This window comes from Euleptes europaea, chromosome 18 (assembly GCF_029931775.1).
Source record: "Euleptes europaea isolate rEulEur1 chromosome 18, rEulEur1.hap1, whole genome shotgun sequence".
Lineage (NCBI taxonomy): Eukaryota > Metazoa > Chordata > Lepidosauria > Squamata > Sphaerodactylidae > Euleptes > Euleptes europaea.
The window spans coordinates 6,605,810-6,622,463 of NC_079329.1; the positions used below are offsets into that span (position 1 = coordinate 6,605,810).

General features: G+C 50.7%; 1 protein-coding gene across 1 annotated transcript; it reads left to right on the forward strand.

Annotated features, from left to right (window-relative positions):
- The first annotated feature begins 458 nt into the window (after positions 1-458).
- FIS1 (fission, mitochondrial 1) lies at positions 459-16,450 on the forward strand. The gene is made up of 5 exons (XM_056863829.1): positions 459-528; positions 9,952-10,084; positions 11,676-11,752; positions 14,983-15,088; positions 16,346-16,450. The coding sequence occupies exons 1-5, from the start codon at positions 484-486 to the stop codon at positions 16,441-16,443; spliced, it is 459 nt and encodes a 152-aa protein (XP_056719807.1). The 5' UTR covers positions 459-483; the 3' UTR covers positions 16,444-16,450.
- The last annotated feature ends 204 nt before the right edge of the window (positions 16,451-16,654 follow it).

Below are 16,654 nucleotides of genomic sequence, written 5' to 3' on the forward strand. Positions count from 1 at the left end.
TCATTACTCCTAGAGAGATAAAAATCTACTGTAGCGTCATGACGCGTCATCAACTTCCGGTCTGAAGCTACTCTCCCCCCCCCGCTTTCCGAGAAACGCAATAGCGTTAATCAAAGAGACGGAGCAGCCTAGAGCGTCCCCGAGAGCGGCTTTTCCTTTCCCGCGGAAGTTTCGAGGCCGCGCGCGTCTCGCCGTCCTCCTCAACGCCACGCGTTGCCATGGGAGCAGGCGCGAGGCTCTCTGATTGGCGGCTTCTTCGCCCGCGCGCTCCTTGGCCGCCTGATGACGGTTGGCCGCGGCTGGGAAAGAGGCGGCCCTTAAGAGGAGCCTCCCCCCCCTCACATGGGTGTTTTTATAGCAAGGAGAGGAGCGGCAAGCGTGACGTAGGGAGAGGGGGCGTGGTGGAAGGGGGAGGCGGGGCGCTGTTCTCATCCTGGTTCCGGCTAAAACATATTTCCGGTTCCGCTTCCGCGATTGGGCGTGATGGAGTCGGTGCTGAGCGAAGTGGTGGCGTCGGAAGATCTGGTGGTGGGTACTGGGCGGGCCTCGTTCCCCGCGTGGTCGCTGGCCGTCCGCCAAGGCTGAGTGGGGCTTCCCTGGCCAAGGGCAGTCTACCTCCCCGAGCGCCTGAGGTTGGAGACAAACAAGGGAAGGATGGGGAGGGGCTGTGGCGCCGTTCGTAGAGCATCTGCTTGCCACGCAGAAGGTCCCAGGTTCAGTCCCCACTATCTCCAGTTAAAGGGACCAGGCAAGTAGGTGATGGGAAAGACCCTTTCCTGAGAGCCATGGAGAGAGGCTGTGGCTCAGTGGTCGAGCATCTGCCTGGCATGCAGAAGGCCCCAGGTTCAATCCCTGGCATCTCCAGTTAAAGGGACTAGGCAGGTAGGTGATGAGAAAGACCTCTGCCTGAGACCCTGGAGAGCCATGGAGAGGGGCTGTGGGCTCAGCGGTAGAGCATCTGCTCGTCATGCAGAAGGTCCCAGGTTCAATCCCAAGCATCTCCAGTTAAAGGAACTAGGCAGGTAGGCGATGAGAAAGACCTCTGCCGGAGAGCCATGGAGAGAGGCTGTGGCTCAGTGGTAGAGTGTTTGCTTGGCACGCAGAAGATCCCGGGTTCAATCCCCGGCAGCTCCAGTTAAAGGGACCAGGCAGGTAGGTGATGCGAAAGACCTCTCTGCCTGAGACCCTGGAGAGCAGCTGCCGGTCTGAGTAGACAATACTGACTACGATGGACCAAGGAAGGGTCTGATTCGGTATAAGGCAGCTTCATGTGTTCATGGCTCTTTTTGGTTTAAACTAAAGAAAGCTAAAGTTTTTTCTGCCCCCTTCCAACCTCATAATTATCTTGTTTTTCAGTGAGTATGATTGTAAATCACCAGATAAGTGTCTTATTTCGCAGCGTCTTCCCGACAATGGGTTGTGTTTGCTTTGCACCTTCCCTAGTGGCTTCTTGGAAACAGGATGCTGGACTAATGGACTTTGGTTCCTCTGCAGCAAAGAATCTATTATTTCTTTCTCAAGTTGTATGTTGCGTCGTAGCCCCGAGAGGTTCTCAAGGCGCTGTACAAACTGCTCCTCTTGCAACAACATCTTATGTTTATCCTTCCCAGATCCTTCTGTTGATTCATTCATACCAGAGCTGTTTTTCCTCGTAAGTTAGCAAGAAATATTAACTCCTAATGCTTTACGCTTGCCTCCCATGTGCTTCCCTCCCCCCACCATGTATCTTCTTGTTGAAATGTTTTTCCTCATTTCTTAGACTTCTTTGAAATATTTATATTTAACTTTTCTTCCAAATTATGGGACTCAAAGCAACCTTGACACCAGACCTGGCTGTATTTCTGTGTAATAGTGTTTCACAGAGTTTTAATAGAAGAAAAAGAGTTGTTGTTGTTTTTTAATGCTGACTTTCTCTACCTTTTAAGGCAGGGGTGTCAAACATAAGGTCCGAGAGCTGGATCCGGCCCCTTGAAAGCTCTTTTCCAGCCCGTGAGCCAGCTGAGGCACCCCTCCCCAAACTCAATCTGGGCTGGCAAGGCATGGCTAGTGACATTTATGTCACTTAACCAAGTGACGTTTATGCCATATCCAGCGCTCCTAACAATTTAGTTCAACTCCTCTGTTTTAAGGAGAATCAAACTGGCTTACAATCTCCTTCCCTTCCTCTCCCCACAACAAAACCTTGTGAGGTAGGTAGGGCTGAGAAAGTTCAGAGATAACTGTGAATAGCCCAAGGCCACCCAGCTGACTTCGTGTGGAGTGGGGAAACCAACCAGGTTCACCACATTAGAGTCCACCACACATGTGGAGGAATGGGGAATTGAACCCGGTTCACCAGATTAGAGTCCGCTGCTCATATGGAGGAGAGGGGAATTGGACCCGGTTCTCCAGACTAGAGTCCATCACGGTTAATCACTACACCACACTAGGAGGTGTGCTTAGATTTTTTAAAATTGAAACTGGATGGTGGCAAATGTGTAATATTGACGTCTGCAGGTGTGTGATGGACAACTCCACATGTGAATTGGCTGAAAAGAGCCCAGCTGAAGCAGTGAATCATAGACATGTGCAGAAGAGGCCTTTCTCAGGCTGGGCGTGTACTCTGAGGTCCAGTTCTCTTGCGCCACACGTGGCAATTCTTGTAGAGAATATCTATCCAGATATACTTTTAAGTATTTATCCTTTTAGCGAGAATTCTCTTTCTCTCCGTGAAAACCAGACGGCAACAGTTTTTCTTTGTCCCGAAGGGATGTTTATAGGAATGGGAAGAGATGATAGATTCCTCTAGCGTCATCTTCTGGCAAGGCTCACGGCCTCAGCTACTGCTCCCTGTGCTTTCTCTTTCTACCACATTTAGTGAGCTAGCTATGGTACAAGTGCCCGCCCTTGGTAATGTCTGCAAACCACCTCAGAACGTCTCTTCTCTTGAAAACCCTATGAGGACGGCCATAAATTAGCTGTGACTTGACGGCGCACACACAATAATGTAACTGCCCTAGCTTACTATGTTTTTATTCAGTTGAAAGGTATTGTGCATGGACTTTGTGTACAGGAGATTTTATTTGCAGTACCTGATGTGGCGGGGCAGGTAGGGTGAGGTGGGCTTCCTTGATGGAGACTGGAGGAGTCTTTCTTTGTCTTTTATCATTCCAATCTTCATTTTCTCACAGTGTAGTACTTCTAGCATCTTTGTAATGAGGCAGGCTGCCGTGTTGTGCCTGGGAAGGGCCATTGGACACCATTCCTGAACGCGTGGACCCTCTTACCTTGTAGAAGTATATGGCTTGACAAGCATGCCCACTAGGGGGCGCTGATGCATTGCTGGGAACTCTCAGGCACTGATAGTGGAGAATACGTGTCTGTCTTGGATATCTCTCCCAGTTGAGCATTTGACCATTTGAGAAGGATTTGATCCAACATGTTTAAGGACTGACTTTTCTGCAGCAACAAAAGAAAGAACGTAACCACCTGATTTTGTGTGTATGTTTTGGGAAATAAATGACAGAAGTTAAGCAGCGTTCTGAACCAGTGAACCTGAACACATGAAGCTGTCTCATACTGAATCAGACCCTTGGTCCATCAAAGTCAGTATCATCTACTCAGACTGGCAGTGGCTTGCCAGGGTCTCAGACAGGGGTCTTTCATATCACCTACCTGCCTAGTCCCCTTAACTGGAGAAGCCGGGGCTCGAACCTGGGACCTTCTACATGCCAAGCAGATGCTCTACCACTGAGCCACAGGCCCTCCCCACTTTAAAAATGATATTGAAACTAACCTTTGTCACTGTGTACTGCTTGGGTTTGTTTGGCCTACATGTATAGAAACTGGCCAGCAGGGGGAGCCCTTGCTCTGCCCCAATTGCTGTGGAGTTTGGGGGCAGACAATCTCACCCTTGCCTTTGTGAGATTTCTGTATAATACAATTTTTAAAGGAAGCTGCCCCCTAATGGTGAAACTTGTGGCAGGGGATATTTGACTAGTCAGTTGACAGATGCACCAACCTAATGGGGTTTACTACCTCGTGTTCTGCGGTCTCCAAGTAATGGCTTGGTTCTGAGCCATAGCTTTGCTTGGCAGCATAAATCGTCTACACTTACCGTGCCGGTCAAAAGATGGACAAAGTATTTACCAATCAGGATAGCTGGCCTTTGCCATTGCAGTGCTGAAGTGAAAATGGATACCGAACTTTGCAGATGTCCAGCCATTCAGGCGAAGCTGGCAGGTTTTAAAATGTGCCTGATTAAAAGCTCAGATTTGGATCTTAAGCTGGGCTGGCAGATCTGCATCGAATGAATGGCAACCCACCACTACCATACCCTCTGCAGTTCTGCCCCTGGGGATCCCCAGAAACATCATGGTAGTCGAAGCAGAGGGATGCAATAAGTGGGGGGAACTGGTAAGTATTGGCAAGTAGGAGCCAGCATGGTGTAGTGATTAAGAGCCGTGGTTTGGAGCGGCGGACGCTAATCTGGTGAACTGGGTTGGTTTCCCCACTCCTCCACATGAAGCCAACTGGGTGACCTTCTGCTAGTCACAGCTCTCTTAGAGCTCTCTCAGCCACACCTACCTCACAGGGTGTCTGTGGTGGGGAGGGGAAGGGAAACAGATTGTAAGCCTCTTTGATTCTTCCTTAAGTGGTAGAGAAAGTCGGCATAGAAAAACCAACTCTTCTTCCTTCTCTCTATGCGAATGTGTGCCTCCTGCAGGTAGACCAAGGACTTAAGATCCAAGTCCACTAAGCACAATTTTACCCAACAAGCAAGTAACAGTTTCTTTTTGGGGGGATGACAATGTTTTAGGGTTTCCTTAGTCTCCAAGTTTGAGTTTTTCTTTCTCCCACAGCAGAGATTTTATCGTTATAATGAAATTTTCTTCCTAATGGCTTTGAGGAAGCTGGAAGAAATGGAAAACTTTCTGGGTAAACAGAACAACATCTGTGCGTCGGGACCCATTGGTGTGCCTTGAATGGACTGTGGTACATCCATTTGCGCAGATGCGTCCGTCACCAGCATGTGTATCAGCTGACCGAGCGGACTGCTTCCGTTGCAGACTTACACCCATGCAAAGGAAACCCCTGCCCGTAGTTTTTGACTTGCAGTGGCAGGTGATGCGCCCAAGCCATTGTTCCATGCTGTTGTCATTGAGTACGCACATGTGTGTTCTCCACTACAGTTGTGAAGAAGAGTTGGTTTTTATATGCCGACTTACTCTACCACTTAAGGGAGTCTAAAACCGGCTTACAATCACTGTCCCTTCCCCTCCCTACAACAGACATCCTGTGAGGTAGGTGGGGCTGAGAGAGCTCTAACAGAGCTGTAACTTGCCCAAGGGCACCCAGATGGCTTTGTGTGTAGGAGCAGGAAAACAAACCTTATTCACCAGTTTAGCCTCTGCCACTCATATGGAGGAGTGGGGAATCAAACCCGGCTCTCCAGATCTGAGTGCACCACTCCAAACCACCACTCTTAACCACTACACCATTCTGGCCTGCAGGGGAAATGGAAAAACGAGCAGAATTAAAAATATGCAGTTTTTCCCCTTAGGGGTTTTCCATTAGGAACTTTTGAAGGGTGCTGAAAATGGCTGAGATATTTTTTTTGTTTGGCTGAGTGCAAGACTTTTAAGACACGGTTTTGCTCAGTTAAAATCTGTCATATCAAGACTTGTTTACCAGACAGCTTACAGCGCTAGAGAACGCTGATGGCAACATTCACAGCCGAGACACATTTCTGCACTAAATCTGTCATCGGGAGATGAGTATACAGGGCCTCTTTCTTTGTAGCTTGCTGCTTGTCTTCCTCTGGTGACCTTTAAAATGCAGTGTTTAGATAACATAAAGTGCAAGAGTTTGCAGTTTTCTGTCTAGTGTTGAGTGTATTCACAGGTCTGCATATGGACAGGTAAGGTGTTTATCCTTTGAAATATCCTGAAAATGTGTATAAGAGCATAATAACATGGGAAAAGCCACGCTGGATCAGACCAAGGCCCATCAAGTCCAGCAGTCTGTTCGCACAGTGGCCAACCAGGTGCCTCTTGGAAGCCCACAAGCAAAACGACTGCAGCAGCATTGTCCTGCCTGTGTCCCACAGCACCCAATATAACAGGCCTGCTCCTCTGATCCTGGAGAGAATAGGTATGCTTCATGACTAGTATCCATTTGGACTAGTGGCCATGGATAGGCCTCTCCTCCATGAACATGTCCACTCCCCTCTTAAAGCCTTCCAAGTTGGCAGCCATCACCACATCCTGGGGCAGGGAGTTCCACATGGCTTAGTTAGGAATGCTGCATTTTATGTTAAAGAGGTAAGTTTAGGTTTGTTGAGAAAGCAAGCATTGCATATATTCCAGTTTTCATTACAAAAATCCTTGTTTTTCCCTTTTTTAAGTGTTTGGCATAGTTGCTGGCATGGTGTAGAGTGTAGGAATATGATGTGGGACGGCCAGGTTCGAATCCACCACTCAGCCATGGAAGCCAGCCAGGTAGAGCCGCCAACCTCCAGGTGGGGCCTGGACACCCCCCACCTGATCAGATGACCGAGATCAGTTCCCCTGGTGAAAATGGAGGGTGGATTCTGTGGCATACCCTCCTGAGGTTCCTTCCTTCCCAAACAGTCTCTCCATGCTCCGTCCCCAAATTGCCAGGCATTTCCCAGCCTGGAGTTGGCAGTCCTACTACTAGATGACCTTGGGCCGCTTCGCCTAATCTATCCTCACAAGGTGGTAGTTGCTGCGAGGATTGGATGGAGGAGAGGGAAGCTCTGTGAAAAGCTGATTTGATTGGAATCTCCAATCAGGGAGTAAAAACAGGACATAAATCAAAAAGTTGGCAAGTTTTTTACATGCTTTGCCTTGGGCAAGAAGTTAAAAGCTAGGCCGGCGGGCTTTGTGTGAACTGCTGGAACTTGAATCGATAATGAGTGTCACAGTTGTCGGGCCTGTGCCCAAAGATTTCCGCCCACCAGTTCCCATCCCAGGCAGTGGTCCCGCCATGCGCACATCTTCCCTTTTTGCCTCTGGGAGGGCTGATTCAGCCCCCGGCGCTGCTGGCTGCTCTTCCTGCCTCTGTGATGCAGCGACAAAAAAGGCTAATGCGATCTTGGGTTGCATCAACAGAGGCATATCATCCACATGGCAAGGTGCCATAGTTCCGCTGTACACTGCATTGGCCAGGCCGCACCTGGAGTGTTGTGTCCAGGTCTGAAGGCCTCACTTTTAAAAGGATGTAGACAGAATCGAGCGGGTGCGGAGGAGAGCGACGAGGATGATCGGGCCTGGAGACCGAGCCCTACAAGGAAAGGCTGAGGGAGCTGGGAATGTTTAGTCTGGAGAAGAGGAGGTTGAAGGGGGACATGATTGCTCTCTTCAAGTATTTGATGGGCTGTCACTTAGAGGAGGGCAGGGAGCTGTTCCCGTTGGCAGCAGAGGATAGGATTCGCAGTAATGGGTTTATTATGCACCACCAGCATGGCGTAGTGGTTAAGAGCGGTGGTTTGGAGTGATGGACTCAGATGTGGAGAACCAGATTTGATTCCCAGGTCCTCCGCGTGAGCTGCAGATGCTAGTCTGGTGAACTGGATTCCCCCCCCCCACACACACACACACAAAGCCAGCTGGGTGACCTTGGGCAAGTCACAGCTCTCTTAGAGCTCTCTCAGCCTCACCTACCTCACAGGGTGTCTGTTCTGGGGAGGGGAAGGGAAGGGGATTGTAAGCCGGTTTGGGTCTCTCTTAAGTGGTAGGGGAAGTCGGCATATAAAAACCAACTCTTTCTTCTAAATTGCAGGAGGAAAGGTACCAGCTGGATATTAGGGAAAGGTTTTTTACAGTAAGAGTTGCTTGTCAGTGGAATCGGCTACTTCGGGAGGTGGTGAGCTCCCTCTCACTGGCTGTCTTTAAGCAGAGGCTGGAGAAGCACTTGTCAGGGATGCTCTAGGCTGATCCTGCATTGAGCAGGGGGTTGGACTGGATGGCCTCTATGGACCCTTCCAGCTCTATGATTCTTTGATCCTTGTGACTGAAGGATCCGGACCTCGGCGAGGGCAAGCGTGCGGGCTCCCCTTGGCTCCTCACTGACGTCTCCAGGCCCTTGAGAAAGGCGTGTCGCAACCGCCGTGTTGTTCAAACAGACTTCTGTTTCCTTAAAAAAGGGAATGAAAGGGCCGCTTTATGGCCGATGACGTTTCCTCCTACGTCGCTGCTTTTGGTAAGTGTGGGTTTCAAGCGGGCTCATGAGGAGTCACACCCACTTGGACAGATCTTTGGCGCACGGGGCCAGTCCTTGGGGCGTTGCGGCGAGTTCATTCCCTCGCTAAAGGTTAACTTCCTTTCACTGTTGCCTGGGAAACCCTCCCTCCTACCCCATTGCCCTCAAGTTCGCTTTGGAAGTCCATTATTAAACAGGGCGAAATTAGTGTTTTCCTTCCAACGTCGGGAGCAAGTGGTTCATAAGCAATACCGAGCAGAGAGCCTCTTAGACCCGCCGGGGCTGTACCGGCCCCGCCTGCCTCTGGCAGCCATCCGCATCCCCTGCTTCGATCCCTCCGTCGGTAAGGAAACAAAAAGATTAGTGTTTGGTTTCCGACAGCCCCAGCCTGGTCACGGAGGCGGCTGGCGCGTTGTTGGTTTTCCTTGTGAATCCTCGTGGCTCTTGTATAATGCTTCATGAGAGATCCGGTTGGCAAAGCCGGGTAGTTGGTTCCTGTTGGAGCGATTCCTCTTGTGGGAATGGTGTGCTCTTTACCAGGGAGTTTTAATTAAAACTCTGGGCTCTGACAAAGAAGAGAAAGGTGTTTGTTTTTGTGGTTGTGCAGTGGGGAGAATGGGCAATCATGCAAAATTCTGCTTTCTTTGGCCCAGGCTAGCCTGATCTTGTCAACTTTCAGAAGCTAAGCAGGGTCTGAACACATGAAGCTGCCTTATAATGAATTAGCCCCTTGGTCCATCAAATCCAGTATCGTCTACTCAGACCGGCAGCTGCTCTGCAGGGTCTCAGGCAGGGGTCTTTCCTATCACCTACTTGCCTGGTCCCTTTAACTGGAGATGCCGGGGATTGAACGTAGGACCTTCTGCATGCCAAACAGATGCTCTACCGCTGAACCACAGCCCCTCTCCAAATGAACACGAGAGCACATGAAGTTGCCTTATACTGAATCAGGCCCTTGGTCCATTAAAGTCAGTATCGTCTACTCAGACTGGCAGCTGCTCTCCAGGGTCTCAGGCAGGGGTCTTTCCCATCACCTACTTGCTTAGTCCCTTTAACTGGAGGTGCCGGGGATTGAACCTGGGACCTTCTGCATGCCAAGCAGATGCTCTACCACTGAGCCACAGCCCCTCCCTGGTTAGTACTTGGTTAGGTAGTGTGTAGAAGATGTTTTTGAACCACAAAGACCTTTTCATCTGATCTAGCCGGGCTGCGCTGACGTTCAGCTTGCTAGATTCTGATGTGCTGGAGAGGCCTTGGAGGTTTGTTGTAGGACGTTTGGCTGGGCTGGGCTGGCAGAGACAAGGGACTTGCCTTGTGGCAGCAGCAGAACTCTTCCGCATCCTAACACACTAGGCTTTCTGCTATCTTCCCCATGTGGCAAAGTGTAGCTAAAGATGGAGTTGGGTCTACCCTGCTGGTGTATTGTTTTCCAAAGCACTCTGAGATCATTTCAGCAAATGAGGAGTTCTTTTCCCCTTCCTCATTCAAGCGTGGTGCAAAGAGACTGATCAACTGAGGGTCCTTATCTTGGGACTCACCACAATTCTCCCCCAATCCCTTATCGCTGGACTTGCCTCAGCTCTTCCCCAGTTGGGCTATTCAACTGGGGGTGCTTATCTTGGGGCCCATCACAATTCTCCCCCAGTCCCTTATCTCCAGACTCTTCCCCAGTTGGGCTGATCAACCGAGGGTCCTTATCTTGGGACTCACCACGACTCTCCCCCAATCCCTCTCTTGCCCACCTTGCAGAGGTTTGAGAAGAAGTACAACACCGAGGCCAGCGCCGGCGACGTCTCCAAAGGGACCACGTTTGAGTACGCCTGGTGCCTTGTCCGCAGCAAATACAGCGGGGACATCAAGAAGGGTGTCGTGCTCCTGGAAGGTAAGCGTGAGACCGGAGTGGCCACTGGGCCATCTCCCAGAATCCCCTTGTGAAGTCATTGCCCAGTTGCTCAATCATTCCCCTCCACAGCAAAGCAATTGTCAAAACACCATCTTGGGAATGCAGTCCATTTTATTTTCTTGGCATTTGGGGAGGCATGCCCCCACTCTCTGCCCCTTGGGGAGGCACACCCCCACTCTCTGCCCCAGTTTCACCTCTGGAGACCCGCTGCCGTTCATTGATAGGAGTCCTTGCTTGGTACGTGGGTGCCCAGTTCAATCCTTGGCATCTCCAGTCAAGGAAGCAAGCCTTGGGAAAGGCCTCCTGCCCAAGGCATTGGAGAGCTACTCCAAGTTAACGGCAGTCAATTAACAATTAATTATGGCCATGGACCAGCAGAGAATACACATGCATTAACGCATTAACAGAGTGCTGATCAGGGTATATACACAATCTTCCATGAAGAGATATTTTAAAAAGCTGATACATGACACTGAATCAACACTGTCCCTCGGTAGATACTGACAGCTGCAGAGAATCCGGCAACTCGATTTGAGGTTCCAAATTCAAGGTCCGCAAGGAGGAAAGCACTAGGTAAAGTTGAAGGCAGCAGGAAAAGGGGAAGACCCAACAAGAGATGGATTGACTATAAAGTGGGAGCCAGCGTGGTGTAGTGGTTAAGAGTGGTGGTTTGGAGCCGTGATCTGAAAAACCGGGTTTGATTCCCCACTCCTCCACATGAGCGGCAGAGGCTAATCTGGTGAACTGGATTGGTTTCCCCACTCCTACACAAGAAGCTAGCTGGGTGACCTTGGGCAAGTTACAGCTCTGTTAGAGTTATCTCAGCCCCACCTACCTCACAGGGTGTCTGTTGTGGGGAGGGGAAGGGAAGGAAATTGTAAGCTGGTTTGAGTCTCCCTTAAGTGGTAGAGAAAGTTGGCATATAAAAAACAACTCTTCTTCTAAAGGAAGCCACAGCCTTCATTTGCAAGACCTGAGCGCAGCTGATAACGATGGGACATCTTGGAGGACGTTGATTCATAGGGTGGCCATGAGTCGGAAGCGACTTGATGGCACATAACACACTCACAAGGAGAAAGGAGGTGTACCTGCGTGGTGTAGTGGTTAAGAGCGGCAGACTGTAATCTGGAGAACCGGGTTTGATTCCCCACTCCTCCACATGATTGGTGGATGCTAATCTAGTGATCCAGGTTGGTTTCCTAGCTCCTACACATGAAGCCTGCTGAGTGACCTTGGGCTAGTCACAGTTCTCTCCAAACTCTCTCAGCCCCACCTGCATCACAAGGTGTCTGTTGTGGGGAGAGGAAGGGAAGGAGACTGTAAGCTGGTTTGATTCCCCTTAAAAGGTAGAGAAAATAGGCATGTAAAAAACGACTCTTCTTCGTCTTGCCAAAGTCCAAGAAGTCCGAGGCTGCTCAACATTTGACCATCGAGCTCCTTTAAGGGATATTTGTAGTTCTTTAGTTGTTATAAGCAGGTAGCAGAGAAATCCACACTCCACCATTTTCTCTTTTTCTTTTGAAAGTAGGTGTTGGGAATTGCTATAAATAAAACTTCTCTTCACCCATAGATCTGTTGCCAAAAGGGAACAAAGAAGAAAAGCGGGACTATGTCTTCTACCTCGCTGTTGCTAATTACCGGCTGAAGGTGAGTGCTGATGGGTTACCCTTCCCACCTTGGCCCTTCATCAGCAACTCAATTGGCCAGTGGATTGTCAATCAGAGGAGTGGGGTGGGCAGGGAGGGAGCCGTCTTTCCCTCTTCTTCCTGCCTTTAGTCACCTCTGACAAGTCCTCCCGCATCCCTCTCTCGCTACCGTAACATCCCCCTGCCCCGTTGCTCTGATTTGGCCTGGGACAGCATATCGCTGATCCCCTCCATTTTCTGTCTCCCCCTCTGGAGGTTGTTCTACAAAACAGCCCATCTAATTTTTTGTTTGGCTCCTTTGGGGTCCAAGTGGCTGAAAAGTTAAGTTTCAGGTGGGTAGCTGTGTTGGTCAGCAGTAAAAGAGCTAGATTAGGGTCCACTAGCGCCTTAAAGGCCAAGAAGGTTTCCAGGGTAGAAGCTTTTGAGCCAGCGTGGTATAGTGGTTAAGAGCAGTGGACTCTAATCTGGAGAACCGGGTTTGATTCCCCACTCCTCCATGTGAGCAGCGGATGCTAATCTGGTGAGCTGGGTTGGTTTCCCCACTCCTACACATGAAGCCTGCTGGGTGACCTTGGGCCAGTCACAGTTCTCTCCGAACTCTCTCAGCCCCACCTACCTCACAAGGTGTCTGTCGTGGGAAAGGCCGCTTTGAGACTCCTTAAAGGTAAAGGTCCCCTGTGCAAGCACCGGGTCATTCCTGACCTATGGGGTGACATCACATCCCGACGTTTACTAGACAGGTTTTGTTTTATGGGGTGGTTTTGCCAGTGCCTTCCCCAGTCGCCTTCCCTTTACCCCCAGCAAGCTGTGTCCTCATTTTACCCACCTCGGAAGGATGGAAGGCTGAATCAACCTTGAGCCGCCTACCTGAAACCAACTTCCGTGATTTGGAGCGGTGGAGTCTGATCTGGAGAACCGGGTTTGATTCCCCACTCCTTCACATGAGCGGCGGAGGCTAATCTGGTGAACTGGATTTGTTTCCCCACTCCTACACACCAAACCAGCTGGGTGACCTTGGGCAAGTCATGCTCTCTCAGCCTCACCTACCTCAGAGGGTGTCTATTGTGGGGAGGGGAAAGGGAAAGTGATTGTAAGCCGGTTTGATTCTGCCTTAAGTGGTAGAGAAAGTTGGCATAAAAAACCAACTCCTCTTCTTCAAGGGGGCAAACATTAAAAATAAGACATCAGCATCCACTTAAAGCCCTGACCTGGATAAGCCCTGGATAGAAGCTAAGCAGAGTCCACTCTGGCTAGTATTTGGATGGGAGATCTCCAAGGAACGCCAGGGTCGTGACGCGGAGGCAGGCAACAGCAAGCCACCTCTGAACATCTCTTGCCTTGAAAAACCCTACGGGGTCGCCGTAAGTCAGCTGTGACTTGACAGCCCCCCCAAAAAAATCCATTAAAAACCCCAAATAAACATACATAAACATACAGCAAATATCCTTTCCTGTAAATAAACATACAGCAAATATCCTTTCCTGGCAAGATGGGCTAGTGATTGAGAGTGCCTGATCCTGTCTGTCTCGTCCCCCGGAAGATTCAAGAATAAAATTATAAATTGTGTATTCAGGCAGGGAGCAGTATTCACTGTTGTGGTGATAGGGCAGGGGGACATTGGTACGCGTCTGTTAATTCAGTGTTCCCCTGCATAAATGCTCAACCAGATGAAAAGAGGTCAGCTCTTCTGGCAAGGCAGAGGTGAAAGTCCCTCCCTCTCGCTCTCTCCTTCCCCCTCCCCATTAGTTCAGCCCTCCTTATCTCTGCAGCTAATTCCAACTCCATAAACCTGTTTGAAGCGTGGGCGGTGCCCGGCCATATCTCCCTTGGCTTAGCCCGTTATCAGCGCTCTTTATGGACTGCGAGAAAAGCACATCATAACTCCTCGATCGTAGGGCATTGCGTCGGGGTAGATAATGTGCATTGATCCGTCTTGCGAGGGATGGGTGGCGGCGCTGAGCACAAGGGATGGGGACCCCCCTGTGTGTATCTAATTAGTGGCTTCTTTGCGGTGGAATGGATAGCAGTTGTGTCTGGACATGGGCGCTCAAACTCAAAAGTTTCCTGGTTGCCATGGCCAAATTACTGTTCCTCGTGAAGGCAATGTTGAAACAGCATCGTGACATTGGTGTTTGCTTTGTCTGCTGCGAGCACCGGTGGCTTGCGGACGGCCATCCACATCTCTGTGACCACAATGCCAAAGATGTATCATATTCTCTCTCTCTCTCCCATCTAGCTCAAACTCCTGGTCTTGGGCTAGAAGGAAAAGCAGGATCCTCATGCGTGGTTTCCACCGTTTGAGTGACATGTCCCCTCCCCCATTTCCCTGGCATAAGAACTGCCAGGGTCACCTAGTCCAGCATTCTTTTTCCTGGCAAGTCAACTGGCTGGTGCACCTGTGAAGCTCTCAGAGTGTGGGTGGTGACAGCCTTAACCTCTAGTACGTGGAGTTTCCATTTAACTGTCATGCCTGGTTTCCCACAGGAATTTTCCTAACACCTCTCGATGGCCATCTTTCCCCTGCCCAAAGCTGCACAAAGCATTTCTTTGTCCATCCCGGATCTACCACCAGTCGAGGGCCGTGGCTCAGTGGTAGAGCATCTGCTTGGCATGCAGAAGGTCCCAGGTTCAATCCCCGGCATCTCCAGTTAAAGGGACTAGGCGAGTAGGTGATGAGAAAGACCTCTGCCTGAGACCCTCGAGAGCCGCTGCCAGTCTGAGTAGACAATACTCACTTGGCTAGACCAAGGGTCTGATTCAGTAGAAGGTAGCTTCATGTGTTCATGTGTGACTTTGAGCACGGTGTGCGTTTGGGGGAAAGCGCATGACTTCTCCGCTCTGAACTCTGCAAACATTTGTCGAGTCGCACTGCCCGCCTCCCCGCGCTGCCCTGCTCGTAAGCCAGCAACAGTCCTTCAGTTGTGTGCACTTTTCATGAAAGGAGGTGCCCCAGAACTGCAGCAAGAAATTCTAAACACAGATGGGGTGGGGCTGTGGCTCAGTGGTAGAGCATCTGCTCGGCATGCTGAAGGTCCCAGGTTTAATTCCCGGCATCTCCAGTTAAAAGGACTAGACAAGTAGGTGATGAGAAAGATCTCCGCCTGAGACCCTGGAGAGCTGCTGCTGGTCTGAGTAGACAAGACTGACTCGGATGGACCAAGGGTCTGATTCAGTAGAAGGCAGCTTCATGTTTTCATCTCCCCCTCCCCCCTTCCCTCTTTCCCTTGGCAGGAGTACGAGAAAGCTCTGAAGTACATCCGGACGCTGCTGAAGACGGAGCCGACCAACACGCAGGCCTTGGAACTGGAGAAGCTCATCAACAAGGCGATGCAGAAAGGTCAGCAGGCAGAACAAGCGGGAGCGGGCTCTTGGCGGGGGAGGACGGAAGGCATGGCATCAATCACCCCTCGTTTCCGAGCAGGCTCAAATCCTCCCTTAAAATATCTCTGGTATTTATTGGCGGGCCGGGGAATTGTTTTGCAGCCCTCATCCGCCGAAAGGGTTTGTAGCTGGTACCAAAGCTTGTACCCAGACTGCGGTGGGCCAGGGAGGCGGGCCTCCTTTCAGACAAGAGGAAGGGGCAACCCTCGAGGCTTGTAGTGATTTTTTTGGTTGCCGTAGCAACCTGGCATTGGGGGGGGAGGAGGGGATGTGGCTCAGTGGTAGAGCATCTGCTTGGCGTGCAGAAGCTCCCAGGTTTTGTTTTTCTTTTTCCTATGGCCAAGAAAAAAGGTAGAAAAAAGGCAGAACCTCGTCTAGAGATTGCTGCTTGGCAAATGCGTGTTTTACTTTGCATAAATAGACCAAGCCCTATGAGAAAAGGCTAAGGGAGTTGGGAATTTTGAGTCTGGAGAAGAAGAGGTTTAGGGGGCACACGATTGCTCGCTTTAAGTATTTGAAGGGCTGTCATTTAAAGGAGGGCAGGGAGCTGTTCCTGTTGGCAGCAGAGGATAGGACTCATAACAATGGGTTTACATTGTGGGTGGAGAGGTACCAGCTGGATATTAGGGAAAATTTTTTTACAGTAAGAGTTGTTCGACAGTGGAATCGAGGTGGTGAGCTTTCCCTCACAGGCGGTCTTTAAGCAGAGGCTAGACAAGAACTTGTCAGGGATGCTCGAGGCTGATCCTGCATTAAGCAGGGGGTTGGACGAGATGGCCTGTATGGCCCCGTCCAACTGTATGATTCTAATCCCTGGCATCTCCACTTAAAGGGACTAGGCAAGTAGGTGATGGGAAAGACCTCTGCCTGAGAGCCATGGAGTGGGGCTGTGGCTCAGTGGTAGAGTACCTGCTTGGCATGCAGAAGGTCCCAGGTTCAATCCCCAGCATCTCCAGTTCAAGCGACTAGGCAAGTAGGGGATGTGAAAGACTCTTGCCTGAGACCGTGGAGAGCCGCTGCCGGTCTGAGTAGACAATACTGACTTTGATGGACCAAGGGTCTGATTTAGTAGAAGACAGCTTCATGTGTTCATGTGTGTGTTCAGCAGCCTGGTCTTTCCATCCCCTCCTTGCCCTGCGCAGTGGAAAAAATCCCACAAACTCTAGTCTTGCGGTCCTTAACCTTAGGATGACGCCTTTTGTTCTTTCTGCAGACGGCCTGGTCGGCATGGCGATCGTCGGCGGCATGGCGCTGGGCGTGGCCGGGCTGGCCGGGCTGATCGGCTTGGCCGTCGCCAAGTCGAAATCGTAACCGGCTCTGGAGGCCTGGCCGTCCCCTTTACCCTCCCGGACATGGTGACCGGTGGTCGAATCCCGCGGAGAAGTCGAGGGACATTAAAAACGCGGCCACTAACCTGACCCACGTTTTCTGGCTTCCCTTTGTCCCTGTGGGCTTGAAGCTCTCGGGGCGACCGAGCGGTGATTCAGCATAGTAGCACGATAGCGGACTAGCCAGTGGGGGG

Bases quoted from the DNA above. Each gene is read 5' to 3' on its own strand.
- FIS1 (XM_056863829.1), top strand. From the start codon at position 484: ATGGAGTCGGTGCTGAGCGAAGTGGTGGCGTCGGAAGATCTGGTG. The intron at 10,085-11,675 runs GTAAGCGTGAGA...CTTCACCCATAG, and splicing joins GGGTGTCGTGCTCCTGGAAG to ATCTGTTGCCAAAAGGGAAC. The intron at 11,753-14,982 runs GTGAGTGCTGAT...TTCCCTTGGCAG, and splicing joins TTGCTAATTACCGGCTGAAG to GAGTACGAGAAAGCTCTGAA.